Below are 19611 nucleotides of genomic sequence, written 5' to 3' on the forward strand. Positions count from 1 at the left end.
TTTGGGAATTGAGCCTAGGACCTCATGCATACTTGAAATATACTGTACTATATTTCAGAACCCTTGTTATATTTTTGCAACTTTTTTGTGGTGTTTGGTTTTTTTTTTTTTTTTTTTTTTTTTTTTTTTCCGAGACGGAGTTTCCTTTGTGGCTTTGAAGGCTGTCCTGGAACTAGCTCTTGTAGACAAGGTTAGTCTCAAACTCACAGAGATCCTTTTGAAACATTTTTATAAGTCTGAAACTTAAAAACTTTCAAAAAGAAAAGACCAGGAACAAGAAAGAGGTCAGGAGAATAGAGAATATTATTAATGATGATGATGATTATATTGATGATCTATATTTGGTCAGTTCATTAAAATTTTACTCCTCCAGTGAGGCAGTTGTCTTTCTGGGAGCTATGGAAAATAGAACTGTAATAAAGAAACAGGATCTGAAGCTAAGGCATTGTCTAGTAGTTCTGAAGGAAGAAAAAAGAAAAAGAGGAAAAAACTGAAGCAATGCCTAGGCCTTGGATATCTGTGTACCAATGACTAGAATGTAGGTAAAAAATGAATGTAAAATTTTAATACAAGCAAGAAAACACAATATTATATACATTGTTCAGACACTGTAGGATGGGACTCTGGCTGACATAATCAAAGAAAGGGAAACCTGGTTGAGAGATACCACAGGGAAGTGAAGAACAATGATTTATCAAGAAAGTATCACCAGAAATTCATTGTCTGTAATGTGAAAAGCATTTATCAAGAAGAAGCTGGACATGGGGTTATATACCTGGAATCCTAGCACTCTGGATGTTGAGGCAGTGAGACTGTGAGTCTGAAGCCAGCTGGGGCTACATAGTGAGATGCTGTCTCAAAAATAACTAAAGGACAGCAAGCAAGATGAAGTATAGTGGTGAAGAAATCAGATTTCAGTAAATTATCCTCTGACTTCTACACATGCACCATGGCATGGATGTACCTGTATTCTCTCTCTGTGTCTCTCTGTCTCTGTCTGTCTGTCTGTCTCTCTCTCTCTCTCTCTCTCTCACACACACACAAATAAAACAAGTTATTTTTTAAGGGGTCCTCACTATGTGGGCCAGGCTGGCCTTGAACTCAAATCCAACTGACTCTGTCTTCTGAGTACTGGGATTAAAGGTGTGCATCCCTGAATCCAGCTAAAATTATTTCTTTAAAAATGTTACTAAGAATTTCACCCCAGAGGGTGCAATCTCAGCATACAGAGCATCAAGGCAGGAAGACTGCAGTTTCAGGATAGCTTTTGGTAAATAGTAAATTTCAGGCCATCATGGGTTACACTGGCTGGAAGATCCTCCACCCCCCCCCAAAACTGCCACAAAGCAATAGAACAAAAGAATGAAAGGGAGATATGAAAATGTAGATGTAGATATGTATAAGAAACTGCTCAGTTAGCTAAAATATATGAATAGTACTGCATATAGCCACCTGTCAGAGGCAATGCATTGTGACAACAGACATAGACAATTCACATTATTTCTGGACATTTCATTATGTAGACAGAAATATAGCTGACAAGTCCTTTTCAGAATTTAATTGCATGTATTTATTCAGTGTATGTGTATTGGCATGTATGTGCTATGATTCATGTGTGTGTAGAGCTCACAGGAGAGCTTGCCAGAGGCTCTTTTCTCCACCATGTACATCCCATTAAATAAAGTCAGATCATTTGACTTGGTACCAAGATCCTTTACATGGTCTAAATCTACTAAATTCTTGACCCTTTCCCTCATAATAGTTCTCCTACTAATGATAAGCAAGGAGTTATGTTGCTACGCTGGACTTAATGCTGACAATGAGTAAAGAAGATCTAGTAGAAAAGTGTGAATGACAAGAATCTGGAAGAATGTGACTGTGCCATCTGTTTCTCCTAAACAGAGCATGGTCACATAGGCTAGGTAAAGTGTGTGCATACATCTGTGTCTGTGTCTATGTTTAAGGTAGATCTCAGACAACAGATAATGTGATGTCCTGGTCAGATACCAAAAGAGAAAGACAATTGATGAGGGAGAGGAGTCCAAAGAGAAGATTCAGATTTGTACAATTTTGAAAAGTTCTGATGAGAAATTCAAAGGGGGATGACACCTGGTAAACTACAATGTCCACATACATTATTTTCTGATGAGGACAGGTTTTTTTTTTTTTTTTTTTAATTACAGGTAAAGGAGACAGAAGAACACCCAGTCTTCCCAGGACAAAGACCAATATACCATACATAGACTTCTGGAAGTTGAATCACAAAAGGCAAAGTTCAGAATAGGCCCAGGCTTATAAAATGGGTAGGACCACAGTAAAGCATTCTGGTATTGTATTTAGTGCAAGGCATTTAAGGGTGCAGGGGTGGGAATTAGTGGTATCATGTGTGCAAGAGAGGAGTGGGAGTGCTGGATTCACTGATAGCTCAGCACATACAAGCACTTAAGAGCACTGGCTGCTCTTGCAGAGGACCTAGGTTTGCTGCCTAGCACCCACATGGTAGCTCACAACCACCTGTAAGTCCAGTCCCAGGGGATCAAACAGCCTTTTCTGGCATCTTTAGGCAGTAGGCACACATGTGGTGCACATACAGACATGTAGGCAAAACACCAATATACAGAAATAAAGTGTGTGTGTGTGAGAGAGAGAGAGAGATAGAGAGATAGAGATAGAGAGAATTGGGAGGTCTTGGTTAAGTGGGAGTTGCTAGTGTGCCAACCATTGCTGGTGAGTTTTCCTGGAGTTGGACTAATGTGGAAGAGAACAAAAGATCAGGGAAACTTTCAGTTCCACTTTGTCTTTTCTGGCCAACCTGTAGTGTTAGGTCCAGTTCTCGGTTCCACATTTAAGAGGACATTAAGAAACTAGGACAGCCAGGTGGTAATGGCACACACCTTTAATCCCAGCACTGGGGAGGCAGAGGCAGGCAGATCTGTGTGAGCTGGAGGCCAGCCTGGTCTACAGTGTGAGTTCCAAGACAGCCAGGGCTGATACACAAAAACCCTGTCTCAGGAAAAAAAAAAGAAAGAAAGAAAGAAAGAAAGAAGAAAGAGGAACAAAAAAGGAATATTCAAACAAGGCCATTAGGAAAGTGAAAGTGAAATGCTATCATTATATCATCTGAGAAATGGCTGAGTTAATGAGAGCCATTTAATTGTGAAAGTGCTTTGGGTAAAGGAAGGGCAACAAAATTTTCTGCATCATACAGGGACATCAGAGCATTCTACATGGAATTACCACCAGTTGATAGGTGCTTTATGAAGGTAGACTTCAGTCCAACAGGAATGTTTTTTTATTGGCTGGGGCCAAATAGTGAGCAGAATACAATAATCTATATGTACGAAATGTCACAATGAAACCTGTGATTTTATGAGTCTGGGGGATGTAGTTCAATTGGAAGAGCACTGGTTTAACATGCACAAAAACCTGGGTTCAGATCACAACACTGCAGGAACTGGACATGATGATATAAGCCTGTCATCCCAGCACTTAAATTGTGAAATCGGAAGGGTCAGATGTTTAATGATACCCTAGGCTTCATAGTTTGAGGCAAGCAAAGAAGAGAAAAAAAGTAAAATAAGAAATCAGTTACTTTTGCACACCAAAAAAAAAATCATTAAAGTGAATTACTAAAATAAATTTCTTTTTAAAATAGGAATGGTTTCAAGGCAACATGGGTTTTATGACAGGGTAACCTTCTTATTTTTGGGAATGCAAACATCCAGAAAGAATAGTCACATACTTAGCAGGGACTCTGGAGAAGAGGTCAAATGGAGCCTGGTACATGGTGAGTATTCAGTGTGTATCTTATTCCTTCAATGTTAAAAATACAGGGCTTGTGATGGTGGCACACGCCTTTAGTCCCAGCACTCGGGAGGCAGAGGCAGGTGGATCTCTGTGAGTTCGAGACCAGCCTGGCCTACAGAGCAAGTTCCAGGACAGGCTTCAAAACAATAGAGAAACCATGTCTGGAACTCCTCCTCCCAAAAAAAAAAAAAAAGAATCTTCTGCTTAGTTAGTTGGTATATGACCTTCTAGAATATTCTTGCTTCTCTGGTTTGTTTGATCATTTATTATTATTTTGAAGCAAGATTTCATGTAGCCTAGGCTGGCCTGGAACTTACTATATAGCCAAGGTTGGCTTTGAACTCCAGATCCTCCTGCCTCCACCTCTCCAATTGGATTACAGGCATGTGCCACTATAACTGGCTTCTTGTATAGTTTTTAATTATATCACGTATGTTGCTCCAAAACCTTCTGACTCCCCTTTGCTTACTGGATGATATCTAAACTCAGATGAGCATTTGAAGCCCTTGTTTCCCTTTTCTCCTTCTACTCCACTACTTAGAAGAATTTTTATTTCTGGAAGGTTGAGAAAGCATTTGATGGATTTCAGACATGGATGACTGCTCCAGATAAAGCTAGTCAAACAAAACAAACAAGTTTTACTGCACAGTCTTTTCTTGTTCAAGGGCTCATGCCTACAACATTATGGTGCAGTACACAAGGTGCAGTATTATACAAGGCTACATCTTCCCAACCTTTGTTTGTCATTGAGACAGGGTCTTACTAGGTAGCTCAGGCTTGCCTAACACTCCTGACTCTTCTGCCTCAGCCTCCCAAGTACTGAGATTACAGGCTTGTGCCATTATACCATTTAATAATTTACATATTGGAACAACACAATTTGATAATATTTTTACATGTGTGTACTATAAAACAGTGGCAGTAAACACAGTGAATCAATCCATTACTAAAATTTTCACACATTCCTTGGTAATCCCTCCAAGCAAATAGTTTTCAGTATATTGTCATTTTAGCCTATTTTACATTCCCTAGAATTTTGAATAAATGGAACCATGCAGCATATATGCTTTCCTTTGCCCTTACTTCTCTTGACATATTAACAGTTCATGAATATTTGGGCCATTTATGTTCTTTGCTCCTCCCTCCCTCCCTGTCTTCCCCCCTCCCTCTCTCCCTCCCTCCATCCTTTTCTCCCTCCCTTCCATTCTGTCTTAAACACTTTTTTCCCCCTTAGAGTTACTGCACCATTCATTGTATATTCCTAACATCAGGGCACATGCATTTCATTTCCTCCATATCTTCAGCTTCTGTCTCCTTGGTTTCATTTCTTATTGCTTTCCCTACTCCAAAAGTTTCTTCATATGCCCTCTTTTAGTAGTCTTGTTCGATTTCACTGTTTTAAATGAACTTATTTTAAGTGTTTGAGTAAAATTAGTTTAAGTGTTTATTTTACCTGCATGTGTGTCTGTTGTCTATATGCATGCCTGGCACCTGGAGAGGCAAGAAGAAGACATCAGATCCCTGTAACGTGAGTTACAGATGGTCGTGAGTCACCATGTGAGTGCTGGGAATTGAACCTGGGTTCCCTCAAAGAACAGGTAGTGCTTTTAAACACTGAGCCAAATCTCCATCCCCCCCCCACCTCCATTTTTCAGTTTTTCGAGATAAGGTTTCTTTATGTAGCCCTGTCTGTCCTGGAATTCACTGTGTAGACTAGGCTAACCTTAAACTTAAAGAGATCTGCCTGGCTGTGCCTTCAGAGTGATGGGATTAAAGGTATGTGCCACTCCTGCCTGATAAAGCACTGGCTTGTTTGTTTTCAAGACAGGATTTCTATGTGTAGCCTTGGCTTTCCAGGAACTTGATCTGTAGACCAGTCTGCCCTTGAACTCATATTGATCTGCCTGTGTAAGAGATGCAGAACGTGGACCTTCACGCTCCCACTCAGGAAAGATTACACCCCAAATCACTCACAAGAAGCAGTCTTGATGCAAATAGCATGAGGAGTTTCCTTCCAAATGCACTGGGGTCCACAGTCATACACCATGCAGGGGTAGAGGACTGAGGACCTCCAGGGCAGAATTGAGATAGCTTTTATAGGATTTACATCAAAGCTAACAAGGCCAGTTTCAAAGCTAGCCTGTTATTTTCACTAGGCCTAAAAGCAAGGTCATGGGATAGTTCAAAACTTGGAATGGTTAGTAAGGTTTCCTAGATTACAGAGATTTAGCACACCTGCAATGTTAGGAGTTTTTCTTTCTCAAGAACCAGGGGGCTCAGTAGCCTTGTCCTTGAGCGGCTAGAAGAATGTACTTTCCAGTCAGGGAGTTATCTATATCTATTGGCAGAGGCTCTTGTTTTCTCTGTCTTTCCCTTTTTGCTATGAGTCCCGTCTTTTAGTTATTTTCTTTGTGGACAGGATGACCCATAACAGTTCCCAGACTGTTGTTGTGGGTAACAACATTCTTCAGAAACTAGGTGATTATGAATAATAATAATATCCAGAAACCAGTCATCGGGATCAAGCTCTTTCATGTGTTTTTTTCTTTTTGCCTGAGCTTTGCATGCAGCTAGGGTGATTTTTAAATACATGCTGATGGACTTTTTCTAAATTTCTAACTTTTAGTGGTCATTAGAGAGCTAAGCTGTAATTTCATCCTTTCACCTGCCTCTGTCTCCGGAGTGCTGGATCAAAGGCTTCCACCACCCAGCCCAGACATCTCTTTTAAATGTCCTTTGTTTGCTGACAGTCAAGTTTCTGTCTTTCACCATCACTCTTCTCTGAATTTTTGATCTATCCCTGTTATCCTAAAACAAATATCATTAGTGTTCTGTTAGTTTCCTCTTACTATTGTAATGACTTAACACAAGCATAGTAGGCTAAACAAATACATACTTACGATGTTACAGTTTTGTAAGTCACAAGTCACAGTTCTGATGCAGATCTCTTTAGGCCAAAATCAATGCTTCATTTCTGGAGGCTCCAGGGGAGCTCATTTAAGTTTATTGGCAAAATTCAGGGCTGAGGCTCTTGTTTCCCTACTGGCTGTCAGCTGAGGGTCATTCTTAGCTTCTGGAAGCCATCCTCATTCTTTGGCCCATGGGAACCTATGTGTTCAGAGTTAGTTCTTGTCATGTCTCTTTTGTCCTTCCATTTCTAACTTATTCTCCATGCTCTGAGTCCATCTCCCCAATTTTTGAGGACTCCTGGGAAGAGAGTGGGTACACCCAGACAAACCAGAATTATCTGTCTCATTGACTGTTAACTGAAACCAGTTGTTCAACATCCTTTTTGTCACAGGGAATGGTGCCTCATGCCTGTACTCATAATAATTGAGAAGCTGAGGTAGGAAGGTTGCTATTGGCTATAATGGGAATATCCTGTCTCAAAAAGATCAACCTCAAAATTAATTTATTTTGTGTATGGAAATACATTAAAAGGTTCTGGTGAGTAGGGTATAGTACTTTGGGCTTATTATTCCATCTACTACAAATTGAGCAGTTGTATGGGTAATTTAGCCTCTAGCTAACTATGTATCTCTTCACTTAGATTTGTTATGAAAATTTGAAGTTAACATATTACCATATTCTTTGGCAAAACTCTGATCCTCCTCCATTGTTCCTATATTTGCAAGTGAAACATCATCTGATTTTTTAAATTAAAAGCCAAAACCTTAGGTCCCAACCTCAGTGCCTCCTTTTACTTCTTGCATTCAGTTGTTTAGCAAATCTTGCTAAGTCCAACTGCAAAATAAGGCTTAACATCATTTTTCTTTTTATAAATATTATTATTTTAATTTTTATGTGTTTGGGTGTTTTGCCTTAATGTATGTCTGTACACCACATGAATGCATGCTCAAGGACAGAAGAGGGCACAGGATTACCCTGGGGACAGAGTTACAATTGTTTTTGAACCACCATGTGGGTGCTGGGAATGGAGTGTGAGTCCTCTGGAAGAGCAGCCCATGCCCTTTTTTTTCCCCCTGGAGACAGGGTTTCTCCTTGTAACAGCCCTAGCTATCCTGGAACTAGCTCTTATAGAGATCCACCTGACTCTGCCACCTCCCCCCTCCCAGTGCTGGGATTAAAGGCATGCACCACCATTGCCCAGCACAGCCCATGTTTTTAACAACCTGTCCAGCACCTATTGTTATCTTTTGTTTGTGTGTGTGGTTTGTGGGTATGTGTATGTGAATGCAGATGTTCTTGGAGGCTAGATGTGCCAGATCCCTCTGGAGCTGGAGTTACTGGCAGTTGTGAGCCACCCAGTGATGGTGCTAGGAATTATACTCTGATCTTTTAGCCAGGCAGTATATACTTTAATCATTGAGCCATAGCTCCAGTCCTTAAACTCATTTTTGCTTTTGCCACCATTCTAAACCAAGCTATTATTTCTTGCTTATAATTCTGCAGCCAGCTCTTATTTTGTCTTCTCATTTCTAACCCTGCATCCCTCTACTCTGTCCTCTACATAACAACCAGAATTGTGTTTTAAAATTGAAAACCAGATTGTGTCATTCCTTTTACAAAAGTCTTCAGTACTTCTCATTGTACTTAGACTAAAATTGAACATATTGATGTGGCCTATGTGACCACATAAGATTTGGCTTTTAGAGCTGAGGATGTACCTCAGTGGCAGAGGGCCTGCCTGACATGTGCAAGGCAATGGATCTTATCTCCAGTATTGCAATCAAACAGATGCAAATGATCTGCCTTTCAACCTCATTCCATAGCACTCCTTCACTCAGTGACCGCACTCTGGCTGCATTCCCGTCTTTTCTGTTCACCAACTTGTTTTTGGACAACCAGATATTTGCACTTGTTCTTTCCTCTGCTGGGGATGTTCTTCCTACTTCTCTCTGTGGTTGGCTCATTCTCATCTTTTAGGTCTTATCTGCAATGCCACCTCTCAGAATGATATTCCCTAACTCCCCAATCAAAAGATTTTCCTTCCCCCCCACAGAATCATTTCATTAAAGCACTCTATTTATTCCCCTTCCAACATTACAGTATAAAACTAACCACCTTTTCTGATCAGTTGGCCTGTCTATTGATTTCTGTGCTCACTGGAATGGGATCTCCAGAAGGATAGTGGTTATATTTGCCTTTCGTATCACTGCATCCACAATGCCTAGCAGTTGTTGAGCAAATCCCCCAGTGATGCACATCCTCCAGCAAGGCTGCTTCTCCTAACATTTCCATGACATCACACATAGCACCATCAGTGGCAACCATGTATGCAAGTATATGTGCCTAATAGGGGACATTTCCATTCAAACTACTATAGTACTTCCTTCAAAATTAAGTTCAGCGCCAGGCATAGAGGGGGAATCCTGTAATTTTGGCATTTGGGAACCTGAGGGAGGAGGATTATGAGTTCAAAGCCAGCCTGGGCCTCACAATGAGATACTGCCTTAAAATATCAAAACCTAGAAGGTTATATGGCCTCTACCTGTAATCCTGGCAGTCAGTAGGCAATGGCAGAAGGATTGGCATGAGTTTGAAGCCACCCTGGAATACACAGTTTCAGCCATGCCTGAATGGACTTCAGAGTGAAACCCTGTCTCAAAACAACATCTGTGAAAAGGAAAAAATAGCAATAAAATGAAAATCCATAAAAATAACTCAGTTCAAAGCCAGGTACAGTATGAAACACCTGTTATCCTAGCACTTAGGAAAGAGAGGCAGGAGAATTGTGAGTTCTAGGCCAGTTTGGGTTACATAGTGAATGGCATTCTAGGAAATCCTATTACAAAACCCGAAAACACTAAACCTTAATTTAAGACTCATTACCTCAGAGCCCCTAATCATTATAGCCCTGATCCCCTGCTGAGCCTTTTAGTCACTTATTCAGCACTCATAGATTGGGCTTCCATGGCAGTCTTGGCAGTAGGAGACACTACTCTGTCATGCTGTGCTTGTGTGCGCTTTGTGATCCTAATCATTCATGGGTGTTTTATTCCCTAACTTACTCCTAGGTGGATATCACAGCACACTTCTCTATAATTCTTCTGAAGTTCTTAGTCCTGTGTATTGTACACTGGTAACCAAAAGTTAGGAAGGCAGAGCATCTTGTCCCACCTCTAAGGAAATAAAAGTAGCTCCATGTTCACTTTAGGAACAGAATTCGAATTTTAAAGACTTGTTCTGAAACTACAGGAAACTGAGCCATATCCCTGATTTTATTGGGGGAAAAAAACCTTAAGTCAGTGAGGCTGGAGAGATGGATCAACTAGGAAGAGCACATACTGATCAAGAAGAGGAACTGAATCTGACTCCCAACAACCATGGCCAACAGCATATAATCACCTGTAACTGCAGATCCAAAGGAATCTGATGCCCTTGGCCTCCACACACACACTTACATACACATATCCTCACTCTAACCACAAACAACTAAAAATACCTCTTAAAAAAGCAAACAAACCAAGCCAGGTGATGGTGGCACATGCCTTTAATCCTAGCACTTGGGAGGCAAAGGCAGACAGATCTCTGTAAGTTTGAGGCCAGCCTGGTCTACAGAGTGAGTTTCAGGACAAGCTTTAAAGCTACAGAGAAACCCTATCTTGAAACACCTCCTCCAAAAAATAAGGAAACCTAAACTAAATCAAAACAACATTACAACAACAAAAAAACAACAAGCAAACAAAAAACCAAAACCAAACCTCCACAGCTCACAGACTCCACTGTGTCAAGTAGCATCTATTTTATATGTGTGAAAGAATGCACAGAAGAAATACTAACACGTAAATAATGTGAGGTTAGATTACAACTTCTGTCAAAAAAATACACTTAGAGAATTCAGCATTTTCTGAAATTTTGTTTTGTTGCTTCAAAGAAAATAGCAATGGACAAACATGGAATATTGACTGGATGAAGTATTTGCCTCCCCCCAAATACTAACAGATCAGGCTACACATGTCAGCGGCATTCCCTACAAAACACTCTGCTACAGGAGTTGGAAAATGAGTTATCTTGTATTATTTAAACCAAAGGTCTGTATACTTAACCATAGTTTTATAACTTTGATTAGGAATAAATTACATTTTTATCGCTTTTTTAAAAAGTAAAGAACAAATTTTAGATTTAGTTATTTTATTTTATATATGTGGGTGTTTTCCTGAATGTATGTATGTATGTGTACCATGTGCATGTCTGGTGCTTGTGGAATTTAGAAGAGGGTGTTAGGTCCCGTAGGATTGCAGTACATGGAATTGAACCTGGGTCCTCTGCAAAGCAACACATGTTCTTAACTGCTGAGCAAACCCCTCCAGCCACATTTCTTTTTTCCTTTAGAAAATAAGTTTTATTTGAAAAAAATATTTTCAACATTCTGAAAACCTTCATATATATGGTAGAGGGGAGGAACAGAAAATATGTGTGAATTAATGTCAGAAATAATTTATTTACTTATTGTTTTCTGAGGGAAGATTTTACTAGAAGAAGCTGAACTAACTTATGTAGCTAAGGCTAGCCTTGAACTCATGATCTTCCTGCCTTAGCCGTCCAAGGTCTGTGATTGCAGAGGGGGACTACCACATCTTGTTATATAGTAATGCATTTTAAAATGCATAAATTGGTACTATTTGAAAAGTGTAGTTATATGGATTTTACACAGAATCCCCATTTGATTACATTAAAATAAAAAGCAAACAAATGCCTCTCCAATGGGTGATTAGCCTAAAAGATTTTTATTTCATGCTATTTGGGGGAAGTATGTATGTCATATGTTCTATCTTTCCTTTCTAGGCAACTAGGACATCTTGTGAGAATAACAGAAGATGACTGAATAATTTATTTTAAGAGTAGGCTTACAAAGCAAGTTAAAAAGTCAGATAATTAAGGCTGTTGGAACTGTGCATGACTTGAGTCAGGAATGTCAGTGCATCATTAAGAAGTCATGGGGAACACTGCCTTCTTGAAATAGAAGCTTCTAGGAAACAAGGAGGACCCTAAGGGAGACATACATGGTCCCTCACAGAAGAGGAAAGGAACAAGATTTCCTGAGCAAATTAGAAGCAGTGGGGAAGGGAGAGGGAGTTCAGGGGGAAGAGGAGGGGAGAGATGGGTATGAGGGAGCAGGAAAGAATGGTGGAGAGCAAGAAAAGAGATACCATGATAGAGGGAGCCAATATAGGTTTTAAAATAATCTGGCACTAGGGAAATGTCCAGAGATCTGCAAGGATGACCGCAACTAACAATCTAAGAGGCTACCTTAAATGCCCTTCCCAGATAATGAGATTGATGACTACCTTATATGCTTTCATCCCATAGCTGATAGAAGCAGAAGCAGAGATCCTCAGCTAAGCACTGAGCCAAACTCCTGAAATCCACTTGCAGAGAGGAAGGAGTGATGAGCAAAGGAGCCAAGACCAGGCTGGAGAAACCTACAAAAACTGCTGACTTTAACAAGGAGGAGCTCATGGACCCCAGTCTGATAGCTGGGAAACCAGCATAGGACTGACCCAGACCCCCTGAATATGGTGTTAGTTAGGAGGACTGGGCAGTCTATGGAGCCTCTGGTAGTGGATCAGTATTTATCCCTAGTATACGAATGGACTTTGGGAGCCCATCCCACATAGAGGGATACTCTCTCAGCATAGACACATGGGGGAGGGCCTGGGCCCTGCTCCAAATGATGTGACAGACTTTGAAGACTCCCCATGGAAGGGGCCATCTCTGGGGAGCAGAATGGGAATGGGATGGGGGTTGGGAGGAAGCAGGGGAGAACGGGAGGGTGTGGGAACTGGATTGACATGTAAAACAAATTTGTTTCTAATTTAAATAAAAAATTAAAAAAAAAGAAAGAAAAGAAATAGAAGCTTTGAACCTTGGGGTGCTTGATATTTCAAAAACAAATGAGGGCTCTAGAGATTAGCCTTGCAGTACACACTTGCAATCTCTGCTGTCTGGGAGTCTAAGCAGGAAGATCACTACCTGAGGACAACAAGGACTTTGGAGCAAGATCATTTGGGAAAAAAAAAGAAAACCAAAAATTTCATTTAGGGTTTTGATAAGGCCTAGCCTATGCAGTGCTCTCCAAAGCCAGCAAACGTATAAGAAGTCTGTGTGGGGAAGCCACAGGCCCAAGTAAGAGCAACTTGGTCTCCTCCACCTGGACTCTCATGGCTGGGTTCATGATGTGTCTGCTCTGCTACTTTAGCCACAAGATGCTCTGAAGTGTTGTGGCGATGCTCCTTCTCAGGGTGTTTCTCCTCAGAGGGTATAACATGCATCTGATTGCCACTAGCCTTCCTTATAAAGTCTGGTGACAAAGTAGTGTCAGGAAAGCTTTACAAAGTACAGGCATTCACAGGGAAAATTTGAGGTTCTGAAGTGATGTATGGCCCAGTGGTCTCATTTCCAAGAGCAGCAGGCAGCAGTACTCTCTCATTCCTCCTGATGTTCACAGGTAAGAGGCCATGTTCATCTGCAAGTCTTCCCACAGGTGAAGTTCCAGCAGTTTTACAGAGTTGGTTTTTTAGATTCCAGTTTTCTGGGTTTGAAGAATTTCTTTAATTCCCGTAATTCCTGGGGCTTCAAACTTTGGTCCACTCCTGGAGTCAATTTATATGTCAGTGGGGACAGGATGTACCCATTTTGATAAAGAAAAATTCTCTTACAGAACTCAAACATGCTAAACATAAGTCCAAAATATGGAACTACCTGTTGAACAGAAAATGAAAATTGTGTTAAATTATTTGTTTTAAAGAGGTACTTTTATTTACGTATCTGTGTGTCTGTGAGGGGGTGGGCACCCATGGGTTCCAGAACAGGGTTTTGAATCCTTAAGAGATGCAGTTATGTAGGGTTGCGAGTCTCTCAACATGGGTTTGGGGAACTGAACATAGGTTCTCTGGAAGAGCATCAAACGCTCTCTCTCCAGCCTACATGTTAGACAACTTTTTATATTAAAATTTAATTTAAGACAGGGTTTCTCTGTATTGCTTTGGAGCCTGTCCTGCAACTCACTCTGTAGACCAGGCTGGCCTTGAACTCACAGAGATCCACCTGCCTCTGCCTGCTGAGTGCTAAGATTTAAAGGTGTGTGCCATCACTGGCAAGCTAATTTATATATATATATATATATATATATATATATATATATATATATATATATATGTGTGTGTGTGTGTGCGCGCACTTGGAAGTATATGGAGTAATACTCTCCATTCAATCATTTTACTTTTGCCGATTTCAATATCGCAAAGTTTAATTAACAGAACAGAGAAGCTGCCCTGAACTGAACTCCACACTTTGGGGCTATATGTTAAATTATTAAGAAAAGGTGCTTCTGCAGTGGAGTTTGCACCAGGCTAAACTGAGGTAATAGCTGTGGCCAGTACTACATGGTAATTCTTTTTGAAATCAGAGGATATAGAAAGAGGAAAAAAATTTGTACAGTGTGGGAGGGGAAGAAGGATGCCAGGGCCACTGAATGGCATACCCCAGGCAAGCACTGGGTCTACATTAATATGTATGTAGTTGATCTGCCACTGCTCATCACTGTATGCTGGTCAAGACTGGATATTTACAGAGATTGTTTTTTTTTTTTTTTTTTTTTTTTTTTTCCGAGACAGGGTTTCTCTGTATTGTTTTGGAGGCTGTCCTGGAACTAGCTCTGTAGATCAGGCTGGCCTTGAACTCAGAGATCCTCCTGCCTCTGCCTCCCAAGTGCGGGGATTAAAGGCGTGCACAAGCACTGCAAGGCCCGTGTTCTTGCTCTTAATTCTGGTGGTGGAAGTCTATTGAAATGTGATGCATTCATGTATGGTATTTGTATTTCTGCAGACAATTTTAGATGGGAAATACTGATTCTCCTTAGGAGTCCATGTGTTCCACTGTTGGAAAATTCTAATTGAGACTAAATGCTCAGCTCTTCTAGGATGGGGTATTAGATTCCCCACCACGACATTCATCAGGGTTGATGGGTAGTGTCTATCAGTGGTAGATGGGCTGTTTTCATGCAATTTGTAGTGAGGTGATAAGGAAGGGAAAGAACTGGAACAGGCAGAGAAGCAGGAGATTGGCCACCCTTCTCACCTTTAGTAAGTTAGCTGTCAGTCCACTCCAGAGCCCCAATACCCCTTGGGTCTTCACTATCTGCCGGAAGCAGTCCAGTGCTCCAGAGAAATGGACATCTACTTCTCCACAGTGGGGAAGATAAGGACTTTGAGCCTGGCAGCAAATAGAAGGTATGAGGAAGTGATTTAAGTACTTAGATGTTAATGTCCTACATAAAATAATCAGGGTCTCAGATCTGAATTCTGGATGCTCTGTGCCAAGATAGTAGAAAAAAAAAACAGTAGCTTCAGAGTTCATCTTCCATGGTCTTAGAAAGAATTTTTTTTTTTTTTTGAGACAGGGTTTCTTTGTGTAACTGTGTTGGCTGTCCTGGAACTCTCTCTGTACGCTAGGCTGGCCTTGAACTCACAGTGATCTGCCTGCCTTTGCTTCCTGAGTGATGGGATTAAAGCCACCACTGCCCAGCTAGAATAAAAATAATTCTGAGATAAGGCATTTCTTACGTAACCCAAGACTGGCTGGGATTTCACCATACTTCTCTTTTAGCCTCTTGAATGCTGAGATTACAGGTGTGAGCCACCATGCCTAAATTAGAACAAATACTGATTAGCCATAGAACCATGCATGATGCCTTACTCACATATTTGTGGTGTAGTTTTCTTAAAAGAAAGTATGCATTTTGGATAGACTCGATTTCATACTTCCATCCCATCCTAGCCTATGCCCAATGGACCTATTATATACTCCTATGCCTTTAACCTGTTTTTTTGAGATTATTTATTTTTATTTTACCTCTATGGGAGATTTACCTGCATGTATATCTGTGTACCATGAACATGTGAGGGCATCAGATCCCCTTTTAACTGGAGTTATAGATGGTTGTTAGCTAAAAGGAAAGTACTAGGAATAGAACCTGGGCCCTCTGGAAGAGCAGCCAGTATTCTTAACCACTGAGCCATCTTTCCAGTCCCAGACTTTAACCTTTTTGTTTTTTGGGTGCCCTCCTGACTCCTTAACTGATCCCTCTCCTGGGAAACCACCATGTACGGGCTTATTTTCCCACAGCACAAACGTCACAGGATTGAGAACAGGGTGTTTGGGGCATTCTTCTGGTTGCCTATTGCTGTCTGCTTCACTGACATGACAAAAGTGCTCATCTGGAGCCCAAGCTACTCCATATCCTTGTCCTGTTGTCAACTATGGACCTCCTGGCCACCCTTCTACATTTACTGGAGACTGACACTGGTGGTTCAGTTTAGTTGAGTCTCGCCATCATCTTAGGTAACTTTAAAAAGAAAAGGATAAAAAGGAATAGAAAAAAAAAAAAGACATTAAGTCGGGTAGGGGAGATATGCTGTGGGAATGGCTCAGGAGGGGTTGGAACAAGGGAGTAAGCTTGGCTATGACCAAGATATTTGTATATACACATACTTGTATATGTGTACAAATTTTTCAAAGACTAAGAGAATGCAAAAAAGGACAGTCTGTGCCAGTCTCAGTCTGGCCCTCATCCTCAGGGTTCCTCACTCTTACACCTTTGTCATTTGTCACCTTTCCTTCAGCCACTCCATGGGCTACATAACCACCCCAGAACTAAATGCTCAATCCCCACAAGTAACTCTCTTGTCTCATTAGTCACAGTAGTTCTTAGGCTGAGGCAGGCACCCACCCACAGGTGTGTATACCCACCCCCATATACATAATTTAAATTAAAACAAGTCTGTAGAAAAAAAAGTACAAAATTGGGGCTGGAGAGAGAGCTCAGTGGTTAAAGTACACTTGCTGCTCTTGCAGAGGGCTAAGTTCCCAGAACCTACATTGGGTAGCTCACAACTGCCTGTAGCTCCACCTCCAGGAAAATCCAATACCCCCTTCTGATCTCTGTAGGCATCCACACTCATGCATACACACAGACACATATGCATACACACATGCATATAATTAAATATAAATCTTAAAAATAGAAATAACAAGCTGTCGCTGAATACAACAGCATAAATAAAGTTCAGAGGCACTACATGGAGTGATCTATTCTCAGAAGATAACATTACAGGCATGGAGAACATACAAAATGTTACCTTCTAAGGGTGGTCTTGGAGGCCTTGACTGCAATGGGAGTGCATGAGAATTTGGGGATTGACAGAACAGTTCTGTCTTGATTGTGGTGGCAGTCACACAAATCTATACATCCATCCATCCCAAACTCCTAGAACTCTGCACAAAAGCAAGCTAATTTAACTATTTAGATTTGGGAATAAAAATGTGGGCAATGTTTTGAAAGGCCAAGTTAGGACTGGAGGAAGAAACTGTTTTTTTTTTTTTTGCATGGGTGGGACTTGAGTTTATCCATCTGTTAAGGAGGGAAGGTGCCCAAGAGGAGGAACTTGAGGTGTGACACCCAGGGCACCACCAGGAAGGAGGGGTATCATGCAAAGAAGCAAAAGGTAGAGCCAGTTTATCACTCTATTTTCCCCCATGAAAGAGCAGATCAGGTTTTCTGCCTATGGAGGAGGTAATGGGTGTGCAGGGAGGAGTTTGGTAAGGTTTGAAAACACTGTTAGGAAGAATGTGCCATGGACACTCTGAAAACTAGCTCTACAGACTGAGCAGCAGCGCAGATTTTACACAATGAACTTGCTGTGGCTCCCTAGCTGACCTTCCGTGTACTTATCTTCAGGATAAGTTGAGGGACAAGTGGCATGGATTTCAGAATGGGAGCCAAAAAAGCCACAAGAATGAAAGGCAAAGGGCCTGGAGTTGTAGCTCAGTTGGTGTGTAGTGGTTGGAGTGCTTGTTTAGCACTCTAACAAAGCCCTGGGCTCCATTCTCAGCACCGCATGAACTGGACATGCTGATACATGTGTGTAATTCTAGCACTGGGGAAGTGAAGGCAGCAGTATCAAAACTTCAAGGTCATCCTCAGCTAACATCCAGTTCAAAGCCAGCCTGGCACATGTGAGACCCTGCCTCAGAGAAAAGAATGAAAAAAGGGGCTAGAGATAAAGTACAGTCAGTAAGATGCCTGTTGTGCAACATCTGGTTTTAACCCCCAGTGCCCATGTAAAAGATGGGCATGATGGTGCATGCTATTCTAGTGCTGGTGAGGCAGAGCCAGGATGATCCCCAGGGTCAGTATCCGGCTATCACAGCCTACATGCCTAGTGCAATATCCCAGTGAGACTCAAAAAAAAGGTGGAAGGCTTCTGAGGAACAACACCCAACACTTGACCTCTGCCTCCACACAAAATATGACATGCACCAACACAGACTAACTCAGAGTGGGGGAAGAGGGAGGGAGGGAGGAAGGGGTAGGGAGAACATAGGATCAAGGAACATGAAGCCAACAGGATGTTGTTGGCCTAGTCATAGATGAGCAGGCAAGTGACCAGAGGCATTTGATCTGAGGGACTGTGATGAATAGGACCATAAGGTGTCTTCGTCCTTGATGTGGTCTTATGTTGATTCTGTAGTACTTTTTTTCTTGTAGTGGGAGGGATTGAATTCAGGACCCTGTATATACTAAGCACGTCCTCTTCTGGATTGCTTCAGCCCTCTTTTGTGCTATAGCAAATAGCCTATCCTTGATTTCATTCAGCTTTACTGTCCCATCCATTCCCTCAACAACATCCTACTGTGCCTCCCAACAGGGCTTGTTTACACCAGGCAGTGGAGCTAGGAAGGTTGCAACAACTCACTAGCCTGTGACCTTGATCTGCCTGAGGCTTCCCCCTTTTCCCCATACAATGTAGTAATAATTACATGTACCTTAGAGGATTGTTGTTCATATCAAATAATTTAGTACATGGAAAGTGCTTAAAACTGTACTTGATATAGAGCAAGCACTAAATAAGTAATCATGATCATTAAGGTCATTATTACAATTATCTAAACTTGGAGAAGAGACAAGTATGCTGAAGACCAAACCAACCTGCTAGACTGGAATGCTAGATTGCTGTGCTCTTAAATTGTATCTTACTAGCAAAGAGAAATAGTAGTGGCCAGACGCAAGGGCCTGCATGTAAAGTTTCTTCTACACAAACCCAGCCAACTCTCTAGGCTACTAAAATGTAGTCATCTGCTTCAGATCCCCAGCTCTCAGGAGGAGCATGTTAGATCCTGCAGTATACCATCACCTGAAAGAAATCAGGAGAATTAGGCCTGGCTCTGCCACTATCACTGTAACCTTGACTAAGTCACTGACTTCACTGGACCTTAGTTTCCTCATATGTGTACTAAGGGCACTGAAATGAAATGACCTCAAAGACCCTTTCCAGCTTATATAATCCTTGCAGCTGGCCCAACTCCATCTGCCTTCCTACAACTAGGACTTGAAATCTGCCATGGTCTCTGTCTTGCCAAATTTGTCATAATGTTCAGAAGAAATAGCATGTTGTACAAAGGTACAACATACAAACACACACACACACACACACACAACATTCTTAGTTAGGGTTTTATTGCTGCGAAGAGACACCATGGCCACACAACTCTTATAGAGGAAAACATTTCATTGGGGCTGGTTTACAGTTCAGAGGTTTAGCCCATTATCGTCAAGGCAGGAAGCAGGCTGGCATGCAGGCAGAAATGGTGCTGTGTCAACAAGGAGTTGAGCATTCTACATTTGTATCTGCAGGCAACAGAAAGTTACAGTAGCTACACTAGGCTTGGCTTGAGCTTTAGAGACCTCAAAGCCAACCCTTTATTGACACGCTTCCTCCAACAAGGCCACACCTCCTGAGTGACACTCCCTAAGAGCATATGGGGGCCATTTTGTTTCAA

At 41.4% G+C, this 19611-nt stretch overlaps 1 protein-coding gene and 1 non-coding gene across 3 annotated transcripts in view; both read right to left on the bottom strand.

The window, feature by feature from the left end:
• Positions 1-13231: 13231 nt before the first annotated feature.
• Slc25a43 (solute carrier family 25 member 43) overlaps positions 13232-19611 on the bottom strand; it is a 34541-nt gene continuing 28161 nt past the window's right edge. The window contains exons 4-5 of one of the 2 annotated variants that reach the window (XM_051178409.1): positions 14851-14985; positions 13232-13473 (exon numbers count right to left, since the gene is read on the bottom strand). In XM_051178409.1, the coding sequence (XP_051034366.1) occupies positions 13273-13473; positions 14851-14985 (336 nt within the window). In that variant the 3' untranslated portion in view covers positions 13232-13272. The remainder of the gene's footprint in view (positions 13474-14850; positions 14986-19611) is intronic. The other variant, XM_051178410.1, reaches the window with a different exon arrangement.
• LOC127217466 (small nucleolar RNA SNORA36 family) lies at positions 13938-14070 on the bottom strand. Its single transcript, XR_007834101.1, has one exon. It is a non-coding gene; the product is annotated as a small nucleolar RNA SNORA36 family (small nucleolar RNA).

The sequence above is a fragment of the Phodopus roborovskii genome, unplaced genomic scaffold, assembly GCF_943737965.1.
Source record: "Phodopus roborovskii unplaced genomic scaffold, PHOROB, whole genome shotgun sequence".
Taxonomy (NCBI): Eukaryota; Metazoa; Chordata; class Mammalia; order Rodentia; family Cricetidae; genus Phodopus; species Phodopus roborovskii.